Genomic DNA, 19034 nt, shown 5'->3' with positions numbered 1-19034 from the left:
TTACACCTGCGCCCTCTTGTTCCCAATCCTTTCATGAATGGGAACAGTCTATTCCTACCTATTCTGTCTAGACCCATGATTTTGATCACCTCTATCAAATCTCCTCTCAGCCTTCTTTCCTCCAAGGAAAACAGTCTTAACTTCTCCAATCTTTCCTCATAAACGAAGTTCCTTGTCCCTGGAATCATTCTCATGAATCTTTTCTGCACTCTCTCCAATGCCGTCACATCGTTCCTAAAGTGCAGCGCCCAGAACTGGATATAATACTCCAGCAGGAACTGAAATAGTGTCCTATACAAGTTCAATATAACCTCCTTGCTCTTATACTCTATGCTCCTATTAATAAAGACAAGGATGCTACATGCTTTATTAACCACTCTTTCAACCTATCCTGCCACCTTCAATGATTTACGTACATATACACCCCGGTCCCTCTGCTCTTGCACCACTACCTTTAGAATTGTACCCTTTATTTTTTCTTGGCTCTCCACATTCTTCCTACCAAAATGAATTACTTCACATTTCTCCGCATTGAACTTTATCTACCAACTGTCAGCCCATTCCGCCAACTTGTCCTTCTGAAGTTCTACACTACTCTCTTCACAGTTCACAATGCTTACAAGTTTCGTATCATCCACAAATTTTGAAATTGTGCCCTGTACACCAGCTGGATAACCAGCAAATCTCTGGATCTAGGAGCAGAAAATTGGACAGAATATAGTCTTGGCAGGCTTTTGCCTTTTTTTTAAAGATCATGGTAAGGAAGGAGCATATGTAGTCTTTTGCCCGCCCACGTCTATGTTAAGGAGCTGTGAATGGGGCAGTTCCTGAGCAACTCCAGCAATACCGCCTGATCCAAAGTTAAGGGTTTCATGGTAGTCTTGCCAGCTAAGATCTGGTAATAGTTCTATTGAGGCCTCTGAAAAGGCCCAAACTCCCTTGAGACAAAGGTAATCTGTCACTGCAGAGATGAACTACCTTTGCCATGCCGACAAACAGCTACCTACAGAGCTGAATTGTTTTTATGCTGCTGATTCTTTGGTCAGAAAAGGCCCTCAGTAGATGTTAAGGCAGAATAATCCATAAGTATTCAGCCTTTCAAGGATGGATTGAGGTAAGTACCTGTGGCCCACCCAGACCATGCAAATAATGTCAGTTCTAAACCCATCATTCTGCATAGAAGCAAGAGTGACCTCAACTTTCTTCTGATTAAACTTCAAAAGAGTGAAAACCCAGTCAACATCCCAAATCAGACTCCACCTGGCAGAGAAGGCCTATTTCCCACCCCAATGGACCACTGAAATTTCAGGACTGTGTGTTTAAACGTTGTGCAATAACTTAGTAGATTTAGTAGCCAGCTGCCCTCCCAAATATAACTACGGCCTCTGGAAGATAACACTCAGGACCATATACTGACTTCAAAACTGAATTTTGCCTCAAAATATGCATATTTGTAAAGAAACCAAAGAGCAAATAAACCTTTCCTCTTTTTGAAAAAAACAAGTAGATGTGAGTAAAACGTGCATAGGCCAGGAAAAAAAATAAATTACTCCATGATTCACCCATGTCTGACGATGATTTGATCATCAAAAGGATGATGTGGTGATCATATGTGTCACATTTTCGAAACACAAGAGGTAGTCAACTCTTATTTGTTGTACAGAGGTATCAGCTACAATTTCTGCAATTCCATGCTTAGTTAATTTCTTCTTTCCTCAGGGAAAGTGACAAAGATGTTATGCCATGGAAACAAAGTACTTTTCACCTTAATACATGTATGTTACTAGCTGTTGTTTCCTGTGGTGGTTTAACAAGATCCAATAGTATCTCCTTCTCTACTTGATTTTAAAATGTATAACCCATAACTGATAGTTTTTTGTTGCTCAGCTTTAACATTAAATTCATACAACAAATCTTGAAAACATTCAAATAATATTTCTTCAAAAAGTACAGCATTAGATGAATGAAGTGAAACCAAATATTTTAATATGTTAAATATATTAATCAAAATTTGAAAGTTACCTGAATAACCATTATCATCCACATCTACACCTCCAGCTATGGACTGGCCAAATGCATGCAAGGTATTACTAATCCGTTGTCCATGGATTCGCTGTAAATGTTTGAAAATGAAGTAATGAAACACCAGATTTAAATTTTTAATAGCTCAGTGATTCAAATTATCATCGGGTAATCAACTCAGCTCCTAGCTTTGCCATTTGGAATATTTTTTCCCTCTCTTCATTTTCCCTAGAGGCTGTTGACCCACTCTTTGCTCCAATAATCCTCCTATGTCCACCTCAGTTATCCTTCATACACTACTTCCCAGCTGGATTTCCTGGCAAAATCATCCAATCTTGGAATAAAGCCGTCAGAAGTATATGTTAGTGGCAAGCCAAACTCCCAAGTTAGGAAAGATGTGCCAAGGCTCCACACAAGTGGATAATCCCAGAGACAGAAACTCCTGCCCTGAGGTTTTTTTTATTCTTCCACGGGATGTGGGCATCGCTGGCTAGGCCAGCATTTATTGCCCATTCATAATTGCCCTCGAGAAGGCGGTGGTGAGCTGCTTTCTTGAACCACTGCAGTCCATGTGTGGTGTAGGTATACCCACAGTGCTGTTAGGAGGGGGTTCCATGGTTTTGACCCAGTGACAGAGAATGAATGGCGATATAGTTCCAAGTCAGGATGGTGTGTGGCTTGAATGGGGAACAAGCAGGTGATGGCATCCCCAAGCATCTGTTGCCCTTGTCCTTCTAGGCGGTGGAAAGTTTGGAAGGTGCTGTTGAAGGAGCCTTGGTGAGATGCTGCATGCAATGCATCTTGTAGATGGTGTACACTGCTTCCACTCTGTGTCAGCGGTGGAGGGAGTGGATGCTGGAGGTGGTGGATGTGGTGCCAATCAAGCAGGCTGCTTTCTCCTGGATGGTGTCAAGTTTCTTAAGTGTTGATGGAGCTACACTTATCCAGTCAAGTGGAGAGTATTTCATCACACTCTTGACTTGTGCCTTGCAGATGATGGATAGGCTTTGGGGAGACTAATTATATGGCTGGCTCAGTTCAGTTTCTGGTCAATGGTAACCTCAGAATGTTGATAGTGGGGGATTCGGTGATGGATTCTCTCTTGTTGGAAATGGTCATTGCCTGACACTTGTGGGGCAAGAATATTGCCTGAACGTTGTCCAGGTCTTGCTGCATTTGAACACAGACTGCTTCAGTAACTGAGGAGTCACAAACGTTGAACATTGTACAATCATCAGCCAAAATCCCCACTTCTGACCTTATGACGTAGGGAAGGTCATTGATGAAGCAGCTAAAGGATGGTTGGGCCTAGGACTGTACCCTGAGGAACACTTGCAGCGATGGGACTGAGATTTTTGGCCTCCAAGAGCCACAACCATCTTCCTTTGTGTGAGGTATAACTCCACCCAGTGGAGAGCTTTCCCCATGATTCCCATTGACTCCAGTTTTGTTAAGGCTCCTTGATACCACACTCAGTCAAATGCAACCTTGATGTCAAGAGCAGTCACTCTCTCCTCACCTCTGGAGTTCAGCGCTTTTGTCTATGTTTGAACTAAGGTTGTAATGAGGTCAGAAGCTGGGTGCCCTGGGGAACCCAAACTGAGCGTCAGTGAACAGGTTGTTTCTGAGCAAGTGCGATTCGATAGCACTGTTGACGACACCTTCTCTCACTTTACTGATGACTGAGAGTAGACTGATGGAGCAATAATTGTTTGGATTGGATTTGTCCTGATTTTTGTGCACAAGAACATACCTAGGCAATTTTTCACATTGCCGGGTAGATGCCAGTATTGTAGCTGTATGGGAACAGCTTGGCTAAGGGCGCAGATAATTCTGGAGTGCAAGTCTTCAGTACTATTGCCGGAATATAGTCAGAACTCATTGCCTTTGAAGTATCCAGTACTTTCAGCCATTTCTTGATATTAGGTAAAGTGAATAGAATTGGCTGAAGTCTGGCACCTGTGATGCTGGGGGTCTCAGGAGGAGGCCGAGGTACATCATTTACTCGGCACTTCTGGCTGAAGATTGTGGCGAATACTTCAGCCTTATCATTTGCACTGATGTGCTGGGTTTCCCTATCATTGATGATGGGAATATTTGTGAGCTTCCTTCTCCAGTTGGTTGTATAATTGTGTATCATCATTCACAGCTGGATGTGGCATGACTGCAGAACTTAGATCTGACCCATTTATGTGGGATCACTTAGCCCCATTACATGCTGCTTTCACTGTTTAGCACGCAAGTAGTCCTGTGTTGCAGCTTCACCAGGTTGATACCTCATTTTTAGGTATGTCTGCTGTTGCTCCTGGCATGCCCTCCTGCATTCTTCATTGAACCAGTGTTGATCCCCTGGTTTGGTGGCAATGGTAGAGTGGGGAAGATGCCAGCTATGAGGTTACAGATTGTGTACGAGTACAATTCTGCTGCTTCTGATGGCTCACAGCGCCTCATTGATGCCCAGTTTTAAGTTGCTAAATCCGTTCAAAATCTATCCCATTTAGCACGGTGGTAGAGCTGCACAACACAATGGAGGTGTCCCCAAAATGAAGATGGGACTTTGTCACCACGTGGACTGTGTGGCTGTCACTTCTATTAATACTGTCATGGACAGATGCATCTGCAACCGGTAGATTGGTGAGGACAAGGTCAAGCATGCATTTTCCTTGCCGCCTGTTGCAGAACCAGTCTAGCAGCTACGTCCTTTGCTACTTGGCCAGCTCAATCTGTAGTGGTGCTACTGAGCTGCTCTTGGTAATTGACAATGAAGTCTCCCACCCAGAGTGCCTTCTGGGCCCTTGCCATGCTCAATACTTCCTCCAGACAGTACTCAACATGGAGGAGTACTGATTCATCAGCTGAGGGAGGGTGATAGGTGATAGGGTAACCAGCATGAGGTTTCTTTGCCCATGTTGACCTGATGCCATGAGACTCCATGGGGTTCAGAGTCGATGCTGAGAACTACCAGGGCAACTCCTTCCAGACTATTTACCACTATGCTGCTACCTTTGCTTAACTCATGTATAGATCAGCTCTCCCAATTTTGGCACAAGCCCCCAGATGTTAGTAAGGATGGCTTTGCAGGGTTGATAGGGCTGGGGTTGCCATTGTCATTTCTAGTGCCCAGGTCAATGCCGTTTGGTCCATCCAGTTTTGTTCCTTTTTGTAGGCCTTACAGGAGTTTGACTCAACCGAGTGGCTTGCTAGGCCATTTCAAAGGCATTTTAAGAGTCAACCACATTGGTGTGGGTGTGGAGCCACATGTAGGCCAGACCAAGTAAGGAAGATAGGTTTGCTGGATTTTAAGTCGGTCAACAATGGTTTTGTGGTCACTATTACCAAGACTAGCTTTTTTTGAATCCTAGGTTTATTAACTGAATTTAAATTCCACCAGCTGCCATGGTGGGATTTGGACCCATGTCCTCCGAGCATTAGCCCGGGACTCTGGATTACCAGTCTGGTGGCAATTACCGCTACACCACTGCCTCCTCCTGTTTCACAGGCAAATAATAAATTTGTTCACTGAGGATCAACTGCAGTTAAATCCAAGATTGAAATTCAAATACATCATGACTGGAGTAAACAGATTGAGCAGCAATAATCAATTCATTTTAAAATTGTGCAAATGTAATTTGTCTACTTTTGAAAACAGAACACATCTACTTATATTCTGCTGTCATGATGAAATACTATAGCTTTGCAGTTGAAAACCAAACCAAGTGTATGAAATAGTCATGGTCCACTTGCTCACCACAGGCCAAGTTTTAGATCAGATTAAATTTCAATCACTTACTTGAGAAAAGGTGGACGATATCCCTTTCTCTTTGCCATTGTAGATATAAATAGCCCCCTGTTGATCCTCTTCTTGGGGGGCTCCAATTGCTACATCTGTTGTGAAATTAAGCAAAATGAATCCAGTGTCCTCTTGACTCAAATGCATGTGGGCAATTGCCTAGTTCACACACACTGTTATTTTTCCCTTTATGGTCTTTAAATAAATACTTCATGCTTAAAACACCATGAATTTATTTATCAGGCAATAAGCACAGCCTACCAAATTTTAACAAAGACAATGCAGTGCCATTTCTCTGGTCAAAAAATAAAAATGGTACAAACATCCGTTTTAACTAGTTTTCACAAATCACAGGAGTATGTGATCATCTTTTATTGCATTTTAGAAATGCAATTTCATTAGCGATAACAAAAGGTAGTCAACTTGTATCTGTTGTACAGTGGTGTCATCAGCTACAGTTTCAGATAATCCCTGCTCTCCACAGGGAAAGTGACAAAGATGCTGCCCATTGTGAGCAAAGCAGTCATCATTTAAAACCTTCATGAACACACCTTCACCAAACTCTGAGGATCAATAAAACTCCAATTAATTGGAGCAATAATATTTCCAGATATCAACTTTGGGATTGGGCAAACTAATTCTGAAAACCTGTTGTATTCATAGCCCCTGATACAAATCTATGAGTTGACGATTCTTTACGTTGCATGGGTGGATTAGTGTTCTTAGATACTTTTAGCCATTTGTTTGTCATTGTGACTAATTCATTGCCTCAGTCAAAGTGGTCCATTAAAAATTAAAAACAAAAAAACTGCGGATGCTGGAAATCCAAAACAAAAACAGAATTACCTGGAAAAACTCAGCAGGTCTGGCAGCATCGGCGGAGAAGAAAAGAGTTGACGTTTCGAGTCCTCATGACCCTTCGACAGAACTAAACCTCTTTGCCCAAGGGCTAACAACATGATGGGCAGTACTCCATATTAATGGATATGGAGACTTAAGGTCTATCATGCACCTAATATGCTCAGTGGCCTCCAATTAAAATGTGGTAAAATCTGCTGGTGCTCAGATGTGTTGTACAGCTTCAGTGAAGGCCCATAATTATAGTAATGGGCTTTCCCATAATATGACTGGTGTTCATTTTCTGTGAACTTTGAAATTCCTTAAACTTTAGAATTTATTATTTGCATTTCTTCAGCCTGTACTGCCAGTCATAACTACACTGGGTCACCTTGCCACAGAATTTCCTTCCATTTCCCACCATCTCAATTAGAGGTGAGTGACCCAACAAAACAATAAATTAACCCAGCACATACCTTAATTGTATACATCAACTGGCCCCAGAAAATAAACAGTGTGAAAGGAGGGGGCAAGAATTGGGCATCAGCCAAATGTCAATACTTGTTCATATGTCCTTTAAGCAAAAAAGTGCTCTACCTATTCTACCTCCATTAAGTAGAATCTGATGCAGCTGTTGGCAATGCGCCACAATGAATCATGTGAAACTTTTGCTACTGAGGCCAGGGCTATATTTGCCTGTGTTGCAGTACCTTACTAAACCACAGGTGGGCCCACGGAGCTGGAAGAGCAATTTGGAAAACTTTTCAAAATGTCACAATTTGAAATTTGCCAATTTCCTTAGACAAATCACCTTAGGAAAATGGTCATTTAAATTTTAATTTCACCACTCTCTCCCTACAACCCCCAACCCAGGTCCAGTGAAACCACTCCCTGAATATATATGATGGGTAGTAGATAATTTGGCATTGGCCTTATTTACGTATAGACTGTCCACCAATATCCATTACAAACCCACCGACTCCCACAGCTATCTCGACTACAGCTCCTCACACCCCGCTTCCTGTAAGGACTCCATCCCATTCTCTCAGTTCCTTCGCCTCCGTCGCATCTGTTCCGATGATGCTACATTCAAAAACAGTTCCTCTGACATGTCCTCCTTCTTCCTTAACCGAGGTTTTCCACCCACGGTCGTTGACAGGGCCCTCAATCGTGTCCGGCCCATCTCCCGCGCATCCGCCCTCACGCCTTCTCCTCCCTCCCAGAAACATGATAGGGTCCCCCTTGTCCTCACTTATCACCCCACCAGCCTCCGCATTCAAAGGATCATCCTCCGCCATTTCCGCCGACTCCAGCATGATGCCACCACCAAACACATCTTCCCTTCACCCCCCTTATCGGCATTCCGTAGGGATCGCTCCCTCCGGGACACCCTGGTCCACTCCTCCATCACCCCCTACTCCTCAACCCCCTCCTATGGCACAACCCCATGCCCACGCAAAAGATGCAACACCTGCCCCTTCACTTCCTCTCTCCTCACTTTCCAAGGACCCAAACACTCCTTTCAAGTGAAGCAGCATTTCACTTGCATTTCCCCCAACTTAGTCTACTGCATTCATTGCTCCCAATGTGGTCTCCTCTACATTGGAGAGACCAAACGTAAACTGGGCGACCGCTTTGCAGAACACCTGCGGTCTGTCCGCAAGAATGACCCAAACCTCCCTGTCGCTTGCCATTTTAACACTCCACCCTGCTCTCTTGCCCACATGTCTGTCCTTGGCTTGCTGCATTGTTCCAGTGAAGCCCAACGCAAACTGGAGGAACAACACCTCATCTTCCGACTAGGGACTTTACAGCCTTCCGGACTGAATATTGAATTCAACAACTTTAGGTCGTGAGCTCCCTCCCCCATCCCCACCCCCTTTCTGTTTCCCCCTTCCTTTTTTTTTCCAATAAATTATAAAGATTTTCCTTTTCCCACCTATTTCCATTATAAAAAAAAACCCCACTAGAGCTATACCTTGAGTGCCCTACCATCCATTCTTAATTAGCACATTCGTTTAGATAATATCACCAACTTTAACTTTAACACCTATGTGTTCTATTGTACTATTGTCGTTGACATCTTTTGATGAACTGCTTCTATCACTGCTTGTTTGTCCCTACAACCACACACCCCCCCCCCCTCCACCTCTCTGTCTCTCTATCTCTCCGCCCCCCACACACACACCTTAAACCAGCTTATATTTCAGCTCTTTCTTGGACTCGAACTCAAGTTCTGTCGAAGGGTCATGAGGACTCGAAACGTCAACTCTTTTCTTCTCCGCCGATGCTGTCAGACCTGCTGAGTTTTTCCAGGTAATTCTGTTTTTGTTTTTTATTTACATATTGTCAGAATACACCTACCAACATGTGGTTGGCTTTTAGTGCAAGTGTCCCTGCCTTCTTCAAGTGAAATCTTTGACAGGTGAAAAAGAACAAAGAACCTGGAATGACTAGGTCTAACTCTCGCCATCTAGGCAGTTGTATTTTTGCATCGCCAGATGCGAGAGTTTTAGGGCTGTAATGTTTTACAGAAACGACCACAGCTTTCATTTATATAGTGAAGTTAACATGGTAAAATGTCCCAAGATGCTTCTTGATGTGATCTGGTCTCATTCAGAAAGAAAATAATTTTAAAACCGCATACTCTTGTTGTCCCAAACCTGCATGTCCATCATCATCAATGTCTCCAAGGTCAATGATTACATCCCCAAACCTTGCCGCGTAAGAATTTCTTCCAATTAACTCCATTGCAAGCTCCTTCATCACTCCCTTTAAAAAAAAACATTATTAAGATGATGAAGCCTGATGAAATATTAATATCAATTAATTCAAAAGGGATTCTTCAATCTTACCAATCCTGTATTCAAATAAACATACACCCTTCCTTCTTCTCTGACTGTGCTGTACATGGGCGCTCCCACCAACAGGTCTGAGAGGCCATCTGAATTGAGGTCCACTGCACAAACTGATGATCCAAAGTATGAACCAAGCTGGAAGTGGAAGCAAAAGTAGCAAGTGAAACGTTGCAATTTTTCCAGCTTCACAGAATTAAATCAAACCTTGAATGCCACACATACCATTTTACCCTTTGCTGTGAAAATTATTTCCAAAGCCTGTTCACGCTGTTCAAAAATATAAACCTAAAAAATAATTTCAGCCATTAGACAAAATATACAATTTTTTTCCAAAACTATTCACTTTCTATACAAATTTGAAGGAAGACAGCTTTTACTTTATCCACACAATATTAACAAGAATTATTACACTCAGTAGTCTCACCAATATCATCCATTAGCAGTACCAAAGAATAGATGAAAATAATTTGTCACCTCCTAAATCTGTGGCCATCTTTCCCGCACTTCAGTTTAAATCATTCCAATGGGGGTTTCACCCTTTCTCCCACAGCACTGAAACAGCTCTAACCAAAATCACAAATAATATCCCAATTCCTGTTCTGCATCACCCATCTTAGTCACCTAAACAGCCTTTGGCACAGTTGACCATACCATGCTTCTCTAATGCCTCTCCTCCATTTTCCAGCTCAGTGGGATTTCCCTCACTTACTTCCACTTTCATTCATCTAATCAAAGCCAAAATATCTCAAGCAATGGCTTGTCTTTCAGCCCCTAGATCATTACCACCTAAATCCAAGGATCTGTACTAAGCTCCCTCCTCTAAGCTGCACCTAGGAAATACCATCTGAAGGAAAGGAATTGGCTTCCATCTTATGCCAGTGATACCTAGAACTATCTCTCCATTACTTTTCTTGACCAATCCATTGCCTCAATACTGCCATGCTGCTTGTCTAAAGTCCTCTTTTGAATGAGTTGTAATTTCCTCCAGTTAAACATCAGAGATTGACACCATTGCCTTTGGCCCACACTTATTAATGCAGTATCTATGTTATCAATTTCATCCCACTCCAGCCACTATCTCAGCTTAAACTAGACTGTTCAAAACCTCAGCATTCTTTTGAGCTCAGAACTAAACTTCTGACCTCATATTCTTCCCATCACAAAGGCCACGTACTTTCATCTCCACAACATCACCTATTCTTGTCCCGACTTAGCTGCTGCTGAATGCTTCATCCATGGTGAAATGATCATCTTCAGGTTCCAATATTCCAAAAGCTTTCCGGGTGGCCTTCCGTCCCCATCAGCTCATCCAAAACTCCAATACTGCACCAAATCCTACTCACCCATCTTATTGCCCCTGATGATCTATAGTGGCTCCCGGTCCCCAAAGCCTCCAATTACAAATTCTAATCTGTGTGTTTTAATCCATCCATTCCAAGTTCCTTCCCTCATTCAAAAGCATTGCTATAAACTTCAGCCCCCTTGCCTCTCCTTTACTGCCATTCAGACCACCTTTCATTGTCATCTATTTGGCCCTGCTTACTCAATCCTACTTCTACCTAACATCAGCTGCTAATGCTCTACAACAGATCCCTCTCAGCGCTACTGCTAGAACTAATGGCAGGGACTGCAGCCTCAGTATGCTCTCCAGAATCCAACCTATTATATGCAGAAACCACAATCCCTGCTATCTGTTCTAGGAACTCCATAGAGAAGGGGACCTGGTAGTCAGACCTGGAAGAAATGGGACTGGGGCAGGGCTGACTGGACCTCCAAAACATGAATGAGTGGGCAGGGGCATGGGGGCGATTGCAGGAGAAGGGAGTCAAACACAGAAACAAAGTCTGCAAATGAGAAAAAGTTCACACCTGTAAATTAAAAATTGTGGAAAGCAAGGAGGAAAACCTGTTATGAGGAAAGTGAGAGAATGGATTTTTAAAAAATATTTTAGGGAATATTGTGTTATTCTGTAAAGAAGGCAGAGAGAGTGCGTGTGCCAGGGAGGGGATAGAGAGAGAGAGAGAGAGATGAAGGGGGGGGGGTGGGAAGAGAGAGAGAGAGAGAGAGGGAGGGGGGGGAGAAGAGAGAGAAAGAGAGAGAGAGAACGCGTGCCAGCCAGAGGTTGGGGGGGGGGAAAGATAGGGAGAGAGAGAGAGAGAGAGAGAATGAGAATGTGCGGCAGTGAGAGAGAGAGAGAGAGAGAGAGAGAGAATGCGCGCCAGCCCAGGGGTGGGGGGGAAGAGAGAGAGAGAGAGCGCGCATGCACGCACCAGAGAGAGCACGCAATTTACTTAAGCTAGGCAAGAGATTGATAAAGTCAGACTGTTTGGGGGTTGGAAACACGAGAAGGGATAAAGGAGTTAAGTCTGAGGTACAAGTAAATAGGCTAGATCTAACATTTGCAATTTGAGATAAATTGAGAGTTTTTTTGAATATCAAAGGGGAGTTAGAGGTAACAAGGAACATGTTTGCATCTTGCAGGAGTTCCATATGTAAATAGTAGTAGGGTTATTATATTTTATTGACCCAAAAGCAAAGACAAGGTGGAAACATGAAAGATCTTATATTTGGAAGGGTTTGAGAAAGTGTGTGTGAAAACAATGAAACCAGAGATGAAAGAAAAAAAATAAGAGTTACTGTGCAACTGGAGCTAGAGAGATAGCTGAAGATAGGTAGAGATAGCTGGAGCTGTTTGAGCCATAGCTGGAGCTCTGAGATGGGAGAGGATGAATCTGAATCTGAATCACCCATCCATTCAAGCCAGAAAAGTCTTGGGCTGCAGCAAGCAGCTTTATTCTGAAGTGGATTCCACTGCAGACTGAAGAGGGTAGAGGTTGTGTGGTAAGCCTTCATTGAAGCTACAGCAGTTTGCCTAGTGTAATATTACTGGATTTCATAGTAGACATCTCTAAGGGAGTGTTGCCGGCAAGATTTTTACTTCTGGGTTTGACCAAGTACAGGGTTTTTGGAGGAATATTTTTATATTAAGGCTAACCCTAATTGTGTAACTGTAATTTTGTGCACTTAAATTTTTTTATTTTTGTTAATAGAAATTTTACTTTTAATTTATGAAATTCAAAAAATGTTACTAGACCTCTTATTGCTGAGATCGGTACACTGTCTTCTCCTTTTCAGGATACCAAGAAAAAGGGTATGGCCAGTAAGCCAGGTTTCCTTCCGGGATTTGGTTTACGCAACAATTAGTATCAGTACATGCAGGATCAGAATCCCCTCCAACTGGGAAATTTATGGAATGTAATTTCAAACTCACGGAAATGTTTTGACCTCATGGTTGGAACTCCAAAGGATTCAGGCATTGTACTCAGTGCTATCAGGGAACAATGGTACCAGGGACATGCCATTACCTGCTATTGACTAGTGCAATCAAGATTACCCAATGCAATGGCACAAAGAACATGTCATCAATACAGTACACTTAAGGAATTATGCAACTAAGATCTGTATCACAGACAACAGTACAGGAAATAGGGTCATTCAAACCTTCATTAACTTTGGAGCCAGGGTGATGTTACTATCTCACCTCAAACAGCAGGAGAATTGCGCATACAATGAGAACTAGTAATATTCATCTGGATACATCTTCCATGGAAAACCCCATATTGTTTCAACCAGCAGGAGCTGATGACATTTGTCTGGACTTTGTGTGGAATCAACTAACTGGGCATTGCAACAACAGGAAATGTGTTTTTACATGTCTAAGTTAACTTATTATAAAATAAGAGCACATCTGAGTATCTATGCTGCAGTCAGGAGGGGGGTCAGGGCTGATTACCTTGACTCAGGCCTACATTCAACACTGGACAGACCAGCCGTGTTAGGAATTTTAAGTTTCATCCAAATCGTAGTGATATTGGCCTGAGGGTTTTCTGAAGGTTTGGAGCAAGAACATGGCGTTCTTTGCCAGTAACTTGTATCTTGTTTCCACCATTTCTTGATGATATTGGTCTGAGGGTTTTTTCCCTAACGTTTCAGCATGAGACGGTGTGTTTTGCCTATATTTTTGTAAGTTTAAACAAAGTCGTGAGGACTTTGTATGGAGTTAGCATTTTTATAAGTTTAAGCCTGAGTTGTGGTGACGTTGTGTCGGGTACTGGGAACGGGTTGTTTTAAATATTGGGGTTATGGATGATTCAATAAAGCAATTGTGAATAATCAGAAGAAATTTGTCTCACTGGTCATTCTGTTCAAGCCATACACTTGTGAATCAGGTGTCATGAACTTCAGTGTGGGGAGGGTCGCTGAAGGAAAAGGGGACAGCCCCTTAGAGTATGGTAGGATTATAAAATTCCTGTCATGCAGTGTGCCTCCTCCTCACATAGTTCCCTCATCATTCAAATACCAGCCTCTGTCTATTGTTCATGCTCAACGGGTAATAAATGTTGCATGAAAAACATATCAACTCATTTTAGGACTTTCATGCTGAACGGTGTTGAAAAGTAATTGAAAGGTAGATAGAAGAGCAGAGAACTGACTGAGTTTCAAAGAGTGTGGGGAAGCAGAGCTTTCTTCACTTACCTTCTATTGGCCTGACTAACGTGATTATTAACAACGTCCAAAAGGATTTCTCCCTTTTGGATTTTTACTTCTTCCAACTGAATTTAGGAGGGACAAAAGAGAAAACTTAGGGAAGGAAAGTCAATGTATTTAAAACTGTATCAAATATGAAATTCTGGACCAATCTCATACCAGTTATTCATGTCATTTTTATAATTGTAGGGTAGAATGCAGGAGGACTCTTCTTGAAGTGACCTTGTTTTTTAAAAAAGCAAAGTAAAATTCTTACCTGACCAGTCAATTCCTGTTGAGGCGCCCCTCCCACTATTTCTGTGCTGTTTGGGTGAGTAAAGTGTCCTGCACTAACAGCATAACCTGGAAAATAATAAAAATGTTGATATTACGCACACCAATGTCTATCACATCAAACTACAATTTTACACATGTAACTTTTGGGTCAAATTTCATATTCATAAAATAGCGACGGATCATAATTGAAGAGTTACAGAAGGTAGTTAACAAACACAAGGAAAGTTGGAAGATTAATTTCTAATTACAAACGAGGAGCATATGAAAGTAATCAAACATGCTTCAGCAGACAGCAAAACCTCAGTAAAGAAGCAGCTGAACCAATCAAATTGCTCCAACAACAGGAGCAATAATTGTGAGCTTTCCTGCAGCTAAATATTTAGTTGCAAAAGTAATGGTTATAATATGCAAGACCCATTAAAAAAATCAATTTTAATCTTACTCAGTTATGTCCCAAGAAAGACTAATCTCACCAATAATACAAAGTCAGTTCATTAATACAATTTGTTGGCATCCCCAGTACTTAGGCCATGATCATCCAATGCATTGCAACTGCCTGGAGTCTGGGCCATCGTGTCTTATGCCAGCAGTCTGCCACTGGTTGACCTTAAAGGTATAAATCTTTTTAATGCTGCAAATTCATATACCTAGCTTTGTTTCGAGATGTTTTCTTCCTGATTCTAAGGATTGTACCGTGAGTTCTGCTTCTGATCATTCAAGTGCACCAAAGAATGGAACCAATCCAAGTCTATGGTCTCAGCCTGAACACATTCCTACAGCAAAGCAGCATGTGCATTTGTATAGAGCCTTAGGTCCTTGGGTCCTCAAGAATACCAACGTGCTGTGCAACTAATGGATTACTTCTGAATTATCCTAATTTAGGCAAATGCTACAGCACTGTCCCATGAATAATGAATGAATGAAGAGCAAGTTAAATAAATTTTTCTTTTGGTGCTGCTGATGGTGGTATGTTCATCAGGACATTCCATGTTCTTCAAATGGGATCATTTAAATCCACCTGGTTTAATGTTTCATCTGCAAAACAGCACCTCTGACAATGCAGCACTCTCTCAGAACTATACTGATATCCATAGTAGACTAAAGTAGCTTAAGCAAAACATTTTAAAACTGGTCCCTGGGTAATACATAGAAATGAATTTCTAAACCTTACATCAGGGACAGCAAGATTCTCCTAAAATGTTTACCCAGCATTCAGCTGGATCTACATTTTAGTTATTTAAAGTGTCCGCTTTCACCAAATGAATAAATCAGGTCTCAACTCAGTGTAAGGAAACCAATACCTCCACATGCACATGCTTCTCCAAAATTCCCACTGTCCAACACTCCGTCCTTTAATCTTAATCCCCTTATCACTACTTCCTCCAAGTACTCCCACATCCCAAGACGATCATCCCACCACTGCCACACTTAAAACTCCTTTCACTTGTTACTTCCACATTTCCAGCACACCAGATTAAACATAGCCTCCTTGCTTTTTTGCCCAATGGGCAGAATTCTCCTCATCCTTAGAGGCAAGGGGGAACCTTTTCTTTCCCAGGAAGGTAGCAGGGGGAGAGTCACATCAGGAGGGCCCCTGCTGCATCCCCACTACCGGGAAGTTTCCAGGAGCAGGCAGGAATGAGGATTGGTTGCCCGTACCATGGAGGCAGACAGCCAAATTACCAATTTAAGGCCCCAATTAAGAGCAGTTTTCTTTCCACACCGGTGGCAGAGTGGCTTTCTGCCACTAGCGGAGGCTGTCAATTTAATGGAAATGGCCTCCCTGCAGGAGTCCAGGAGGTCATAGGAGCCAGAGGCCTAAGAGGGCACCACGGGCAGCAAAAGATGCCTCTGAAGCCCCAACAATCCAAGCAAAGGGGTTCCCCCTCCAGTTGGAGGGGCCTTCCATTCTCACTCCTTAAATAACTGTTTATTTTTATGACTCCAAGGGGACCTCCTTATAATGTACCGGCATGTTCTCCTACCTGCCTTAGCAACACCCATCTCTCCAGGTGCAGTTGTCGAGGCTCTAGGGCAGCCTTGTGACTGAGCGGGTGAGCATTGGGAGCCCATCCACCATCCCTGACAGGACGATGAGCATGGGGGCAGCCAATTCGGAGGTCACCTGCTTTGTGGGCTTGCTGGCAAGTGTGGGCTTGGGACAGGCATTTAGCCCTGACATTGGAATTCCAAAGCCTGCGGGAAAATCCTGCCTTATGCCTCTATTTACAAAGCCAAGGATCCCACCATATACTGCATTAAAAGTATTGTTAACTTATCCTGCCACATTCAATGACTTGTGCTTTGCTTATGGGATGGGGTACATTATTGGGGAAATCATTGATAAGATGGTTAATATGCAGAGGGACTGATGTCATTCTCTTAAGAGTACTGACAGATAGTAATTATTATAGCTGCACTGTATAGAGGTCAAGAAAGTAGTAGGTGGGTTTCAAATGGGTTGAGAGAACTGAAGGGGAAGACACTAGCAAGAGAAAAGATGGGAGGCATAAACAGGTGGAGAAGGGATAGAGAACAAGGAACTAGGCAACTAGGGGAGGGCCAAGAGCCATCAGAGGAGACAGCTATTGCAAGGTGATAAACTCAATTTTCATAGATTTTACACCTTGAAGGGGCCTTGCAAGCAGCCAAAAAAAATTATGGGGAATTATCAACTATATTTTGCCATCGATTCTTACAGCTGCAAGTCTATAGGTGCTCCTGTATATCCTTACGTGCAACATCCAAATAACAGAAAATATCTTGCAAATTTTACCCTACAGTTCCTTTACACATGTCAACAAACATATAATTAAAAACTGTACCAAATTCTATAAATCAAGCTCAAAACTTACTTTGTTTAATAAAAAGATAAACTGAACTGCTTTATGTAGTTCACAATTTCACATTTTTACAGATCTTAATTACAATGGGTATATCAATGATCAGGAGTTGCATACCTAGGTAGCTTCCATATTTAACTTTATTTTCATCATCCTCATAAAAAAGCAAAGAATCAGTCTTTACATTCTTGACAGCAACAGTTCCAGTCCAGTAATGAGATCCAGGTGCTCCCATTACAATTAAATCCTATGAAACAAAATATGGGGTTAATGTAATGCATATATTTATTAAGGAAACTAAAATATTATGTAAGAAGCAATCATTACTCACCTCAGTCAGAAAACTGGCAATTCCAGCCTGACATAATCCATTCGCACCATGACCATACATCCATTGATTTTCTAATGAGAGAGAAGGAATTCCACTGTCATCTAGAAATGTTTTATTTTGCATATTGCAATTATGATGAAATTAGAAAAAGTATATCGTACTCCCAAAATGCTGTCCAACAAGTACGCAATATTCTATAGCATGATTAAGCAACCCCAGTGGGAAATAGTGTTTTCTTTCCCAGAAATCACAAGCCTGCAATTTCCTAGCTGACTGCTTTAAAAGTTCCAGATCACAGGGTTGCTCCCAATAATTCATGCGACATTAAATTCTCAAAAGTACACATATCAAATAAAATACAACATAACAAATACGACACAAGAAAATTTAGGAATAGGAAAAGACCATTAGTCTTAAAGGGGATATCATTAGCACCTATTCAACTTATCACCTCAACCAAGGCAAAAATGTTACTTGAATGTATTTGAACACTGCTAAGTCATTCATTCATGCAAAGTGAAATCTAGATTGACACTGGAGTGTCACTGCATCTTCCCAACATTGAGTTGCCAATATTTTAAAAAATGATTCAGCCCAAGGAGGTAGCTCTTTAAACTGTGGGTGTAAGTTAATAGAGAATGTAGGCCAAGATGACTTTTGTCTCTTGGTGACAGCCCATCTAACTTACATACTAAACATTCAGCCACATATGTCTAGCAAGAGCCTGCAATTCTGTTAAAGGGTTCCCAAATCAGTTGATGCAGTAGACACCAATATCTTTCCTGACAATATGCAATAGTGAATTCAGAAATAAACCCGTGTGTGCTTCCTACCTACTACCCCTATGTCCCAACCGTCTCTCTTTATAACTCTTTCGAGTACAAACACGTTTCCATCTGTTCCTATTCAGATGAAATTACATTGTTTCACAGTTTGCCATTGTGAGATTTGAACTCTTGATCTTGGGGTTACAAATCCAGTACCATAACCACTTGGCTATTTAGGCCAAGCTTCCGTCTCTCTTTATATGTGCTCTAGGTACTTAATTAAACAATGCCCTTCACCTGTGTATCTTAATATAACCACTAACAGTTCAACCTATTGGAGTTGGTACAGTATTATTAACCCTGTACAGGTACCCTGATCATACTTACTTTATCTCAATGCTGGGACCTCCCATGATGCCCTGATTGCGTGGAGGTGAGTAATCTCAAGTATTATATATCCCCACATACAAACAACAGTTCCGATACATTCACCTTGAGGGTGAATCAGATAGGATGCCAAAGGGCATTCATTTGGTGAAGCATACAGCACAAGTGGAGAGAAGCAAGTAGACGAGTATGGACAACCTGATCAAAGGGCTAAATAAAAATGCCCTGCAATGGGGTTGCTGAAGATGGCAGCTGATGAAGGAGCACAAGCCCTTCATGCAATCCTTTGAGAATCTTCAGATTTCTTTGCATGGTACGTTAGAAATTGTGCAGCCGTGGTGCTCTGATATGAGTGCAGGGATTTTTTTTTCTTCA

The 19034-nt window shown here is 42.1% G+C and overlaps 1 protein-coding gene across 2 annotated transcripts in view; it reads right to left on the bottom strand.

Annotated features, from left to right (window-relative positions):
- Positions 1-19034, bottom strand: part of itga4 (integrin alpha 4) — a 169637-nt gene that overhangs the window by 119232 nt on the left and 31371 nt on the right. For both annotated transcript variants that reach the window (XM_041200111.1, XM_041200112.1), the window contains exons 5-12: positions 17506-17576; positions 17292-17421; positions 14312-14397; positions 9730-9792; positions 9505-9642; positions 9313-9421; positions 5813-5907; positions 2023-2113 (exon numbers count right to left, since the gene is read on the bottom strand). In XM_041200111.1, the coding sequence (XP_041056045.1) occupies positions 2023-2113; positions 5813-5907; positions 9313-9421; positions 9505-9642; positions 9730-9792; positions 14312-14397; positions 17292-17421; positions 17506-17576 (783 nt within the window). The remainder of the gene's footprint in view (positions 1-2022; positions 2114-5812; positions 5908-9312; positions 9422-9504; positions 9643-9729; positions 9793-14311; positions 14398-17291; positions 17422-17505; positions 17577-19034) is intronic.

Source organism: Carcharodon carcharias, chromosome 12 (assembly GCF_017639515.1).
Source record: "Carcharodon carcharias isolate sCarCar2 chromosome 12, sCarCar2.pri, whole genome shotgun sequence".
NCBI lineage: Eukaryota > Metazoa > Chordata > Chondrichthyes > Lamniformes > Lamnidae > Carcharodon > Carcharodon carcharias.
This window is presented reverse-complemented; position numbering and strand designations above follow the sequence as displayed.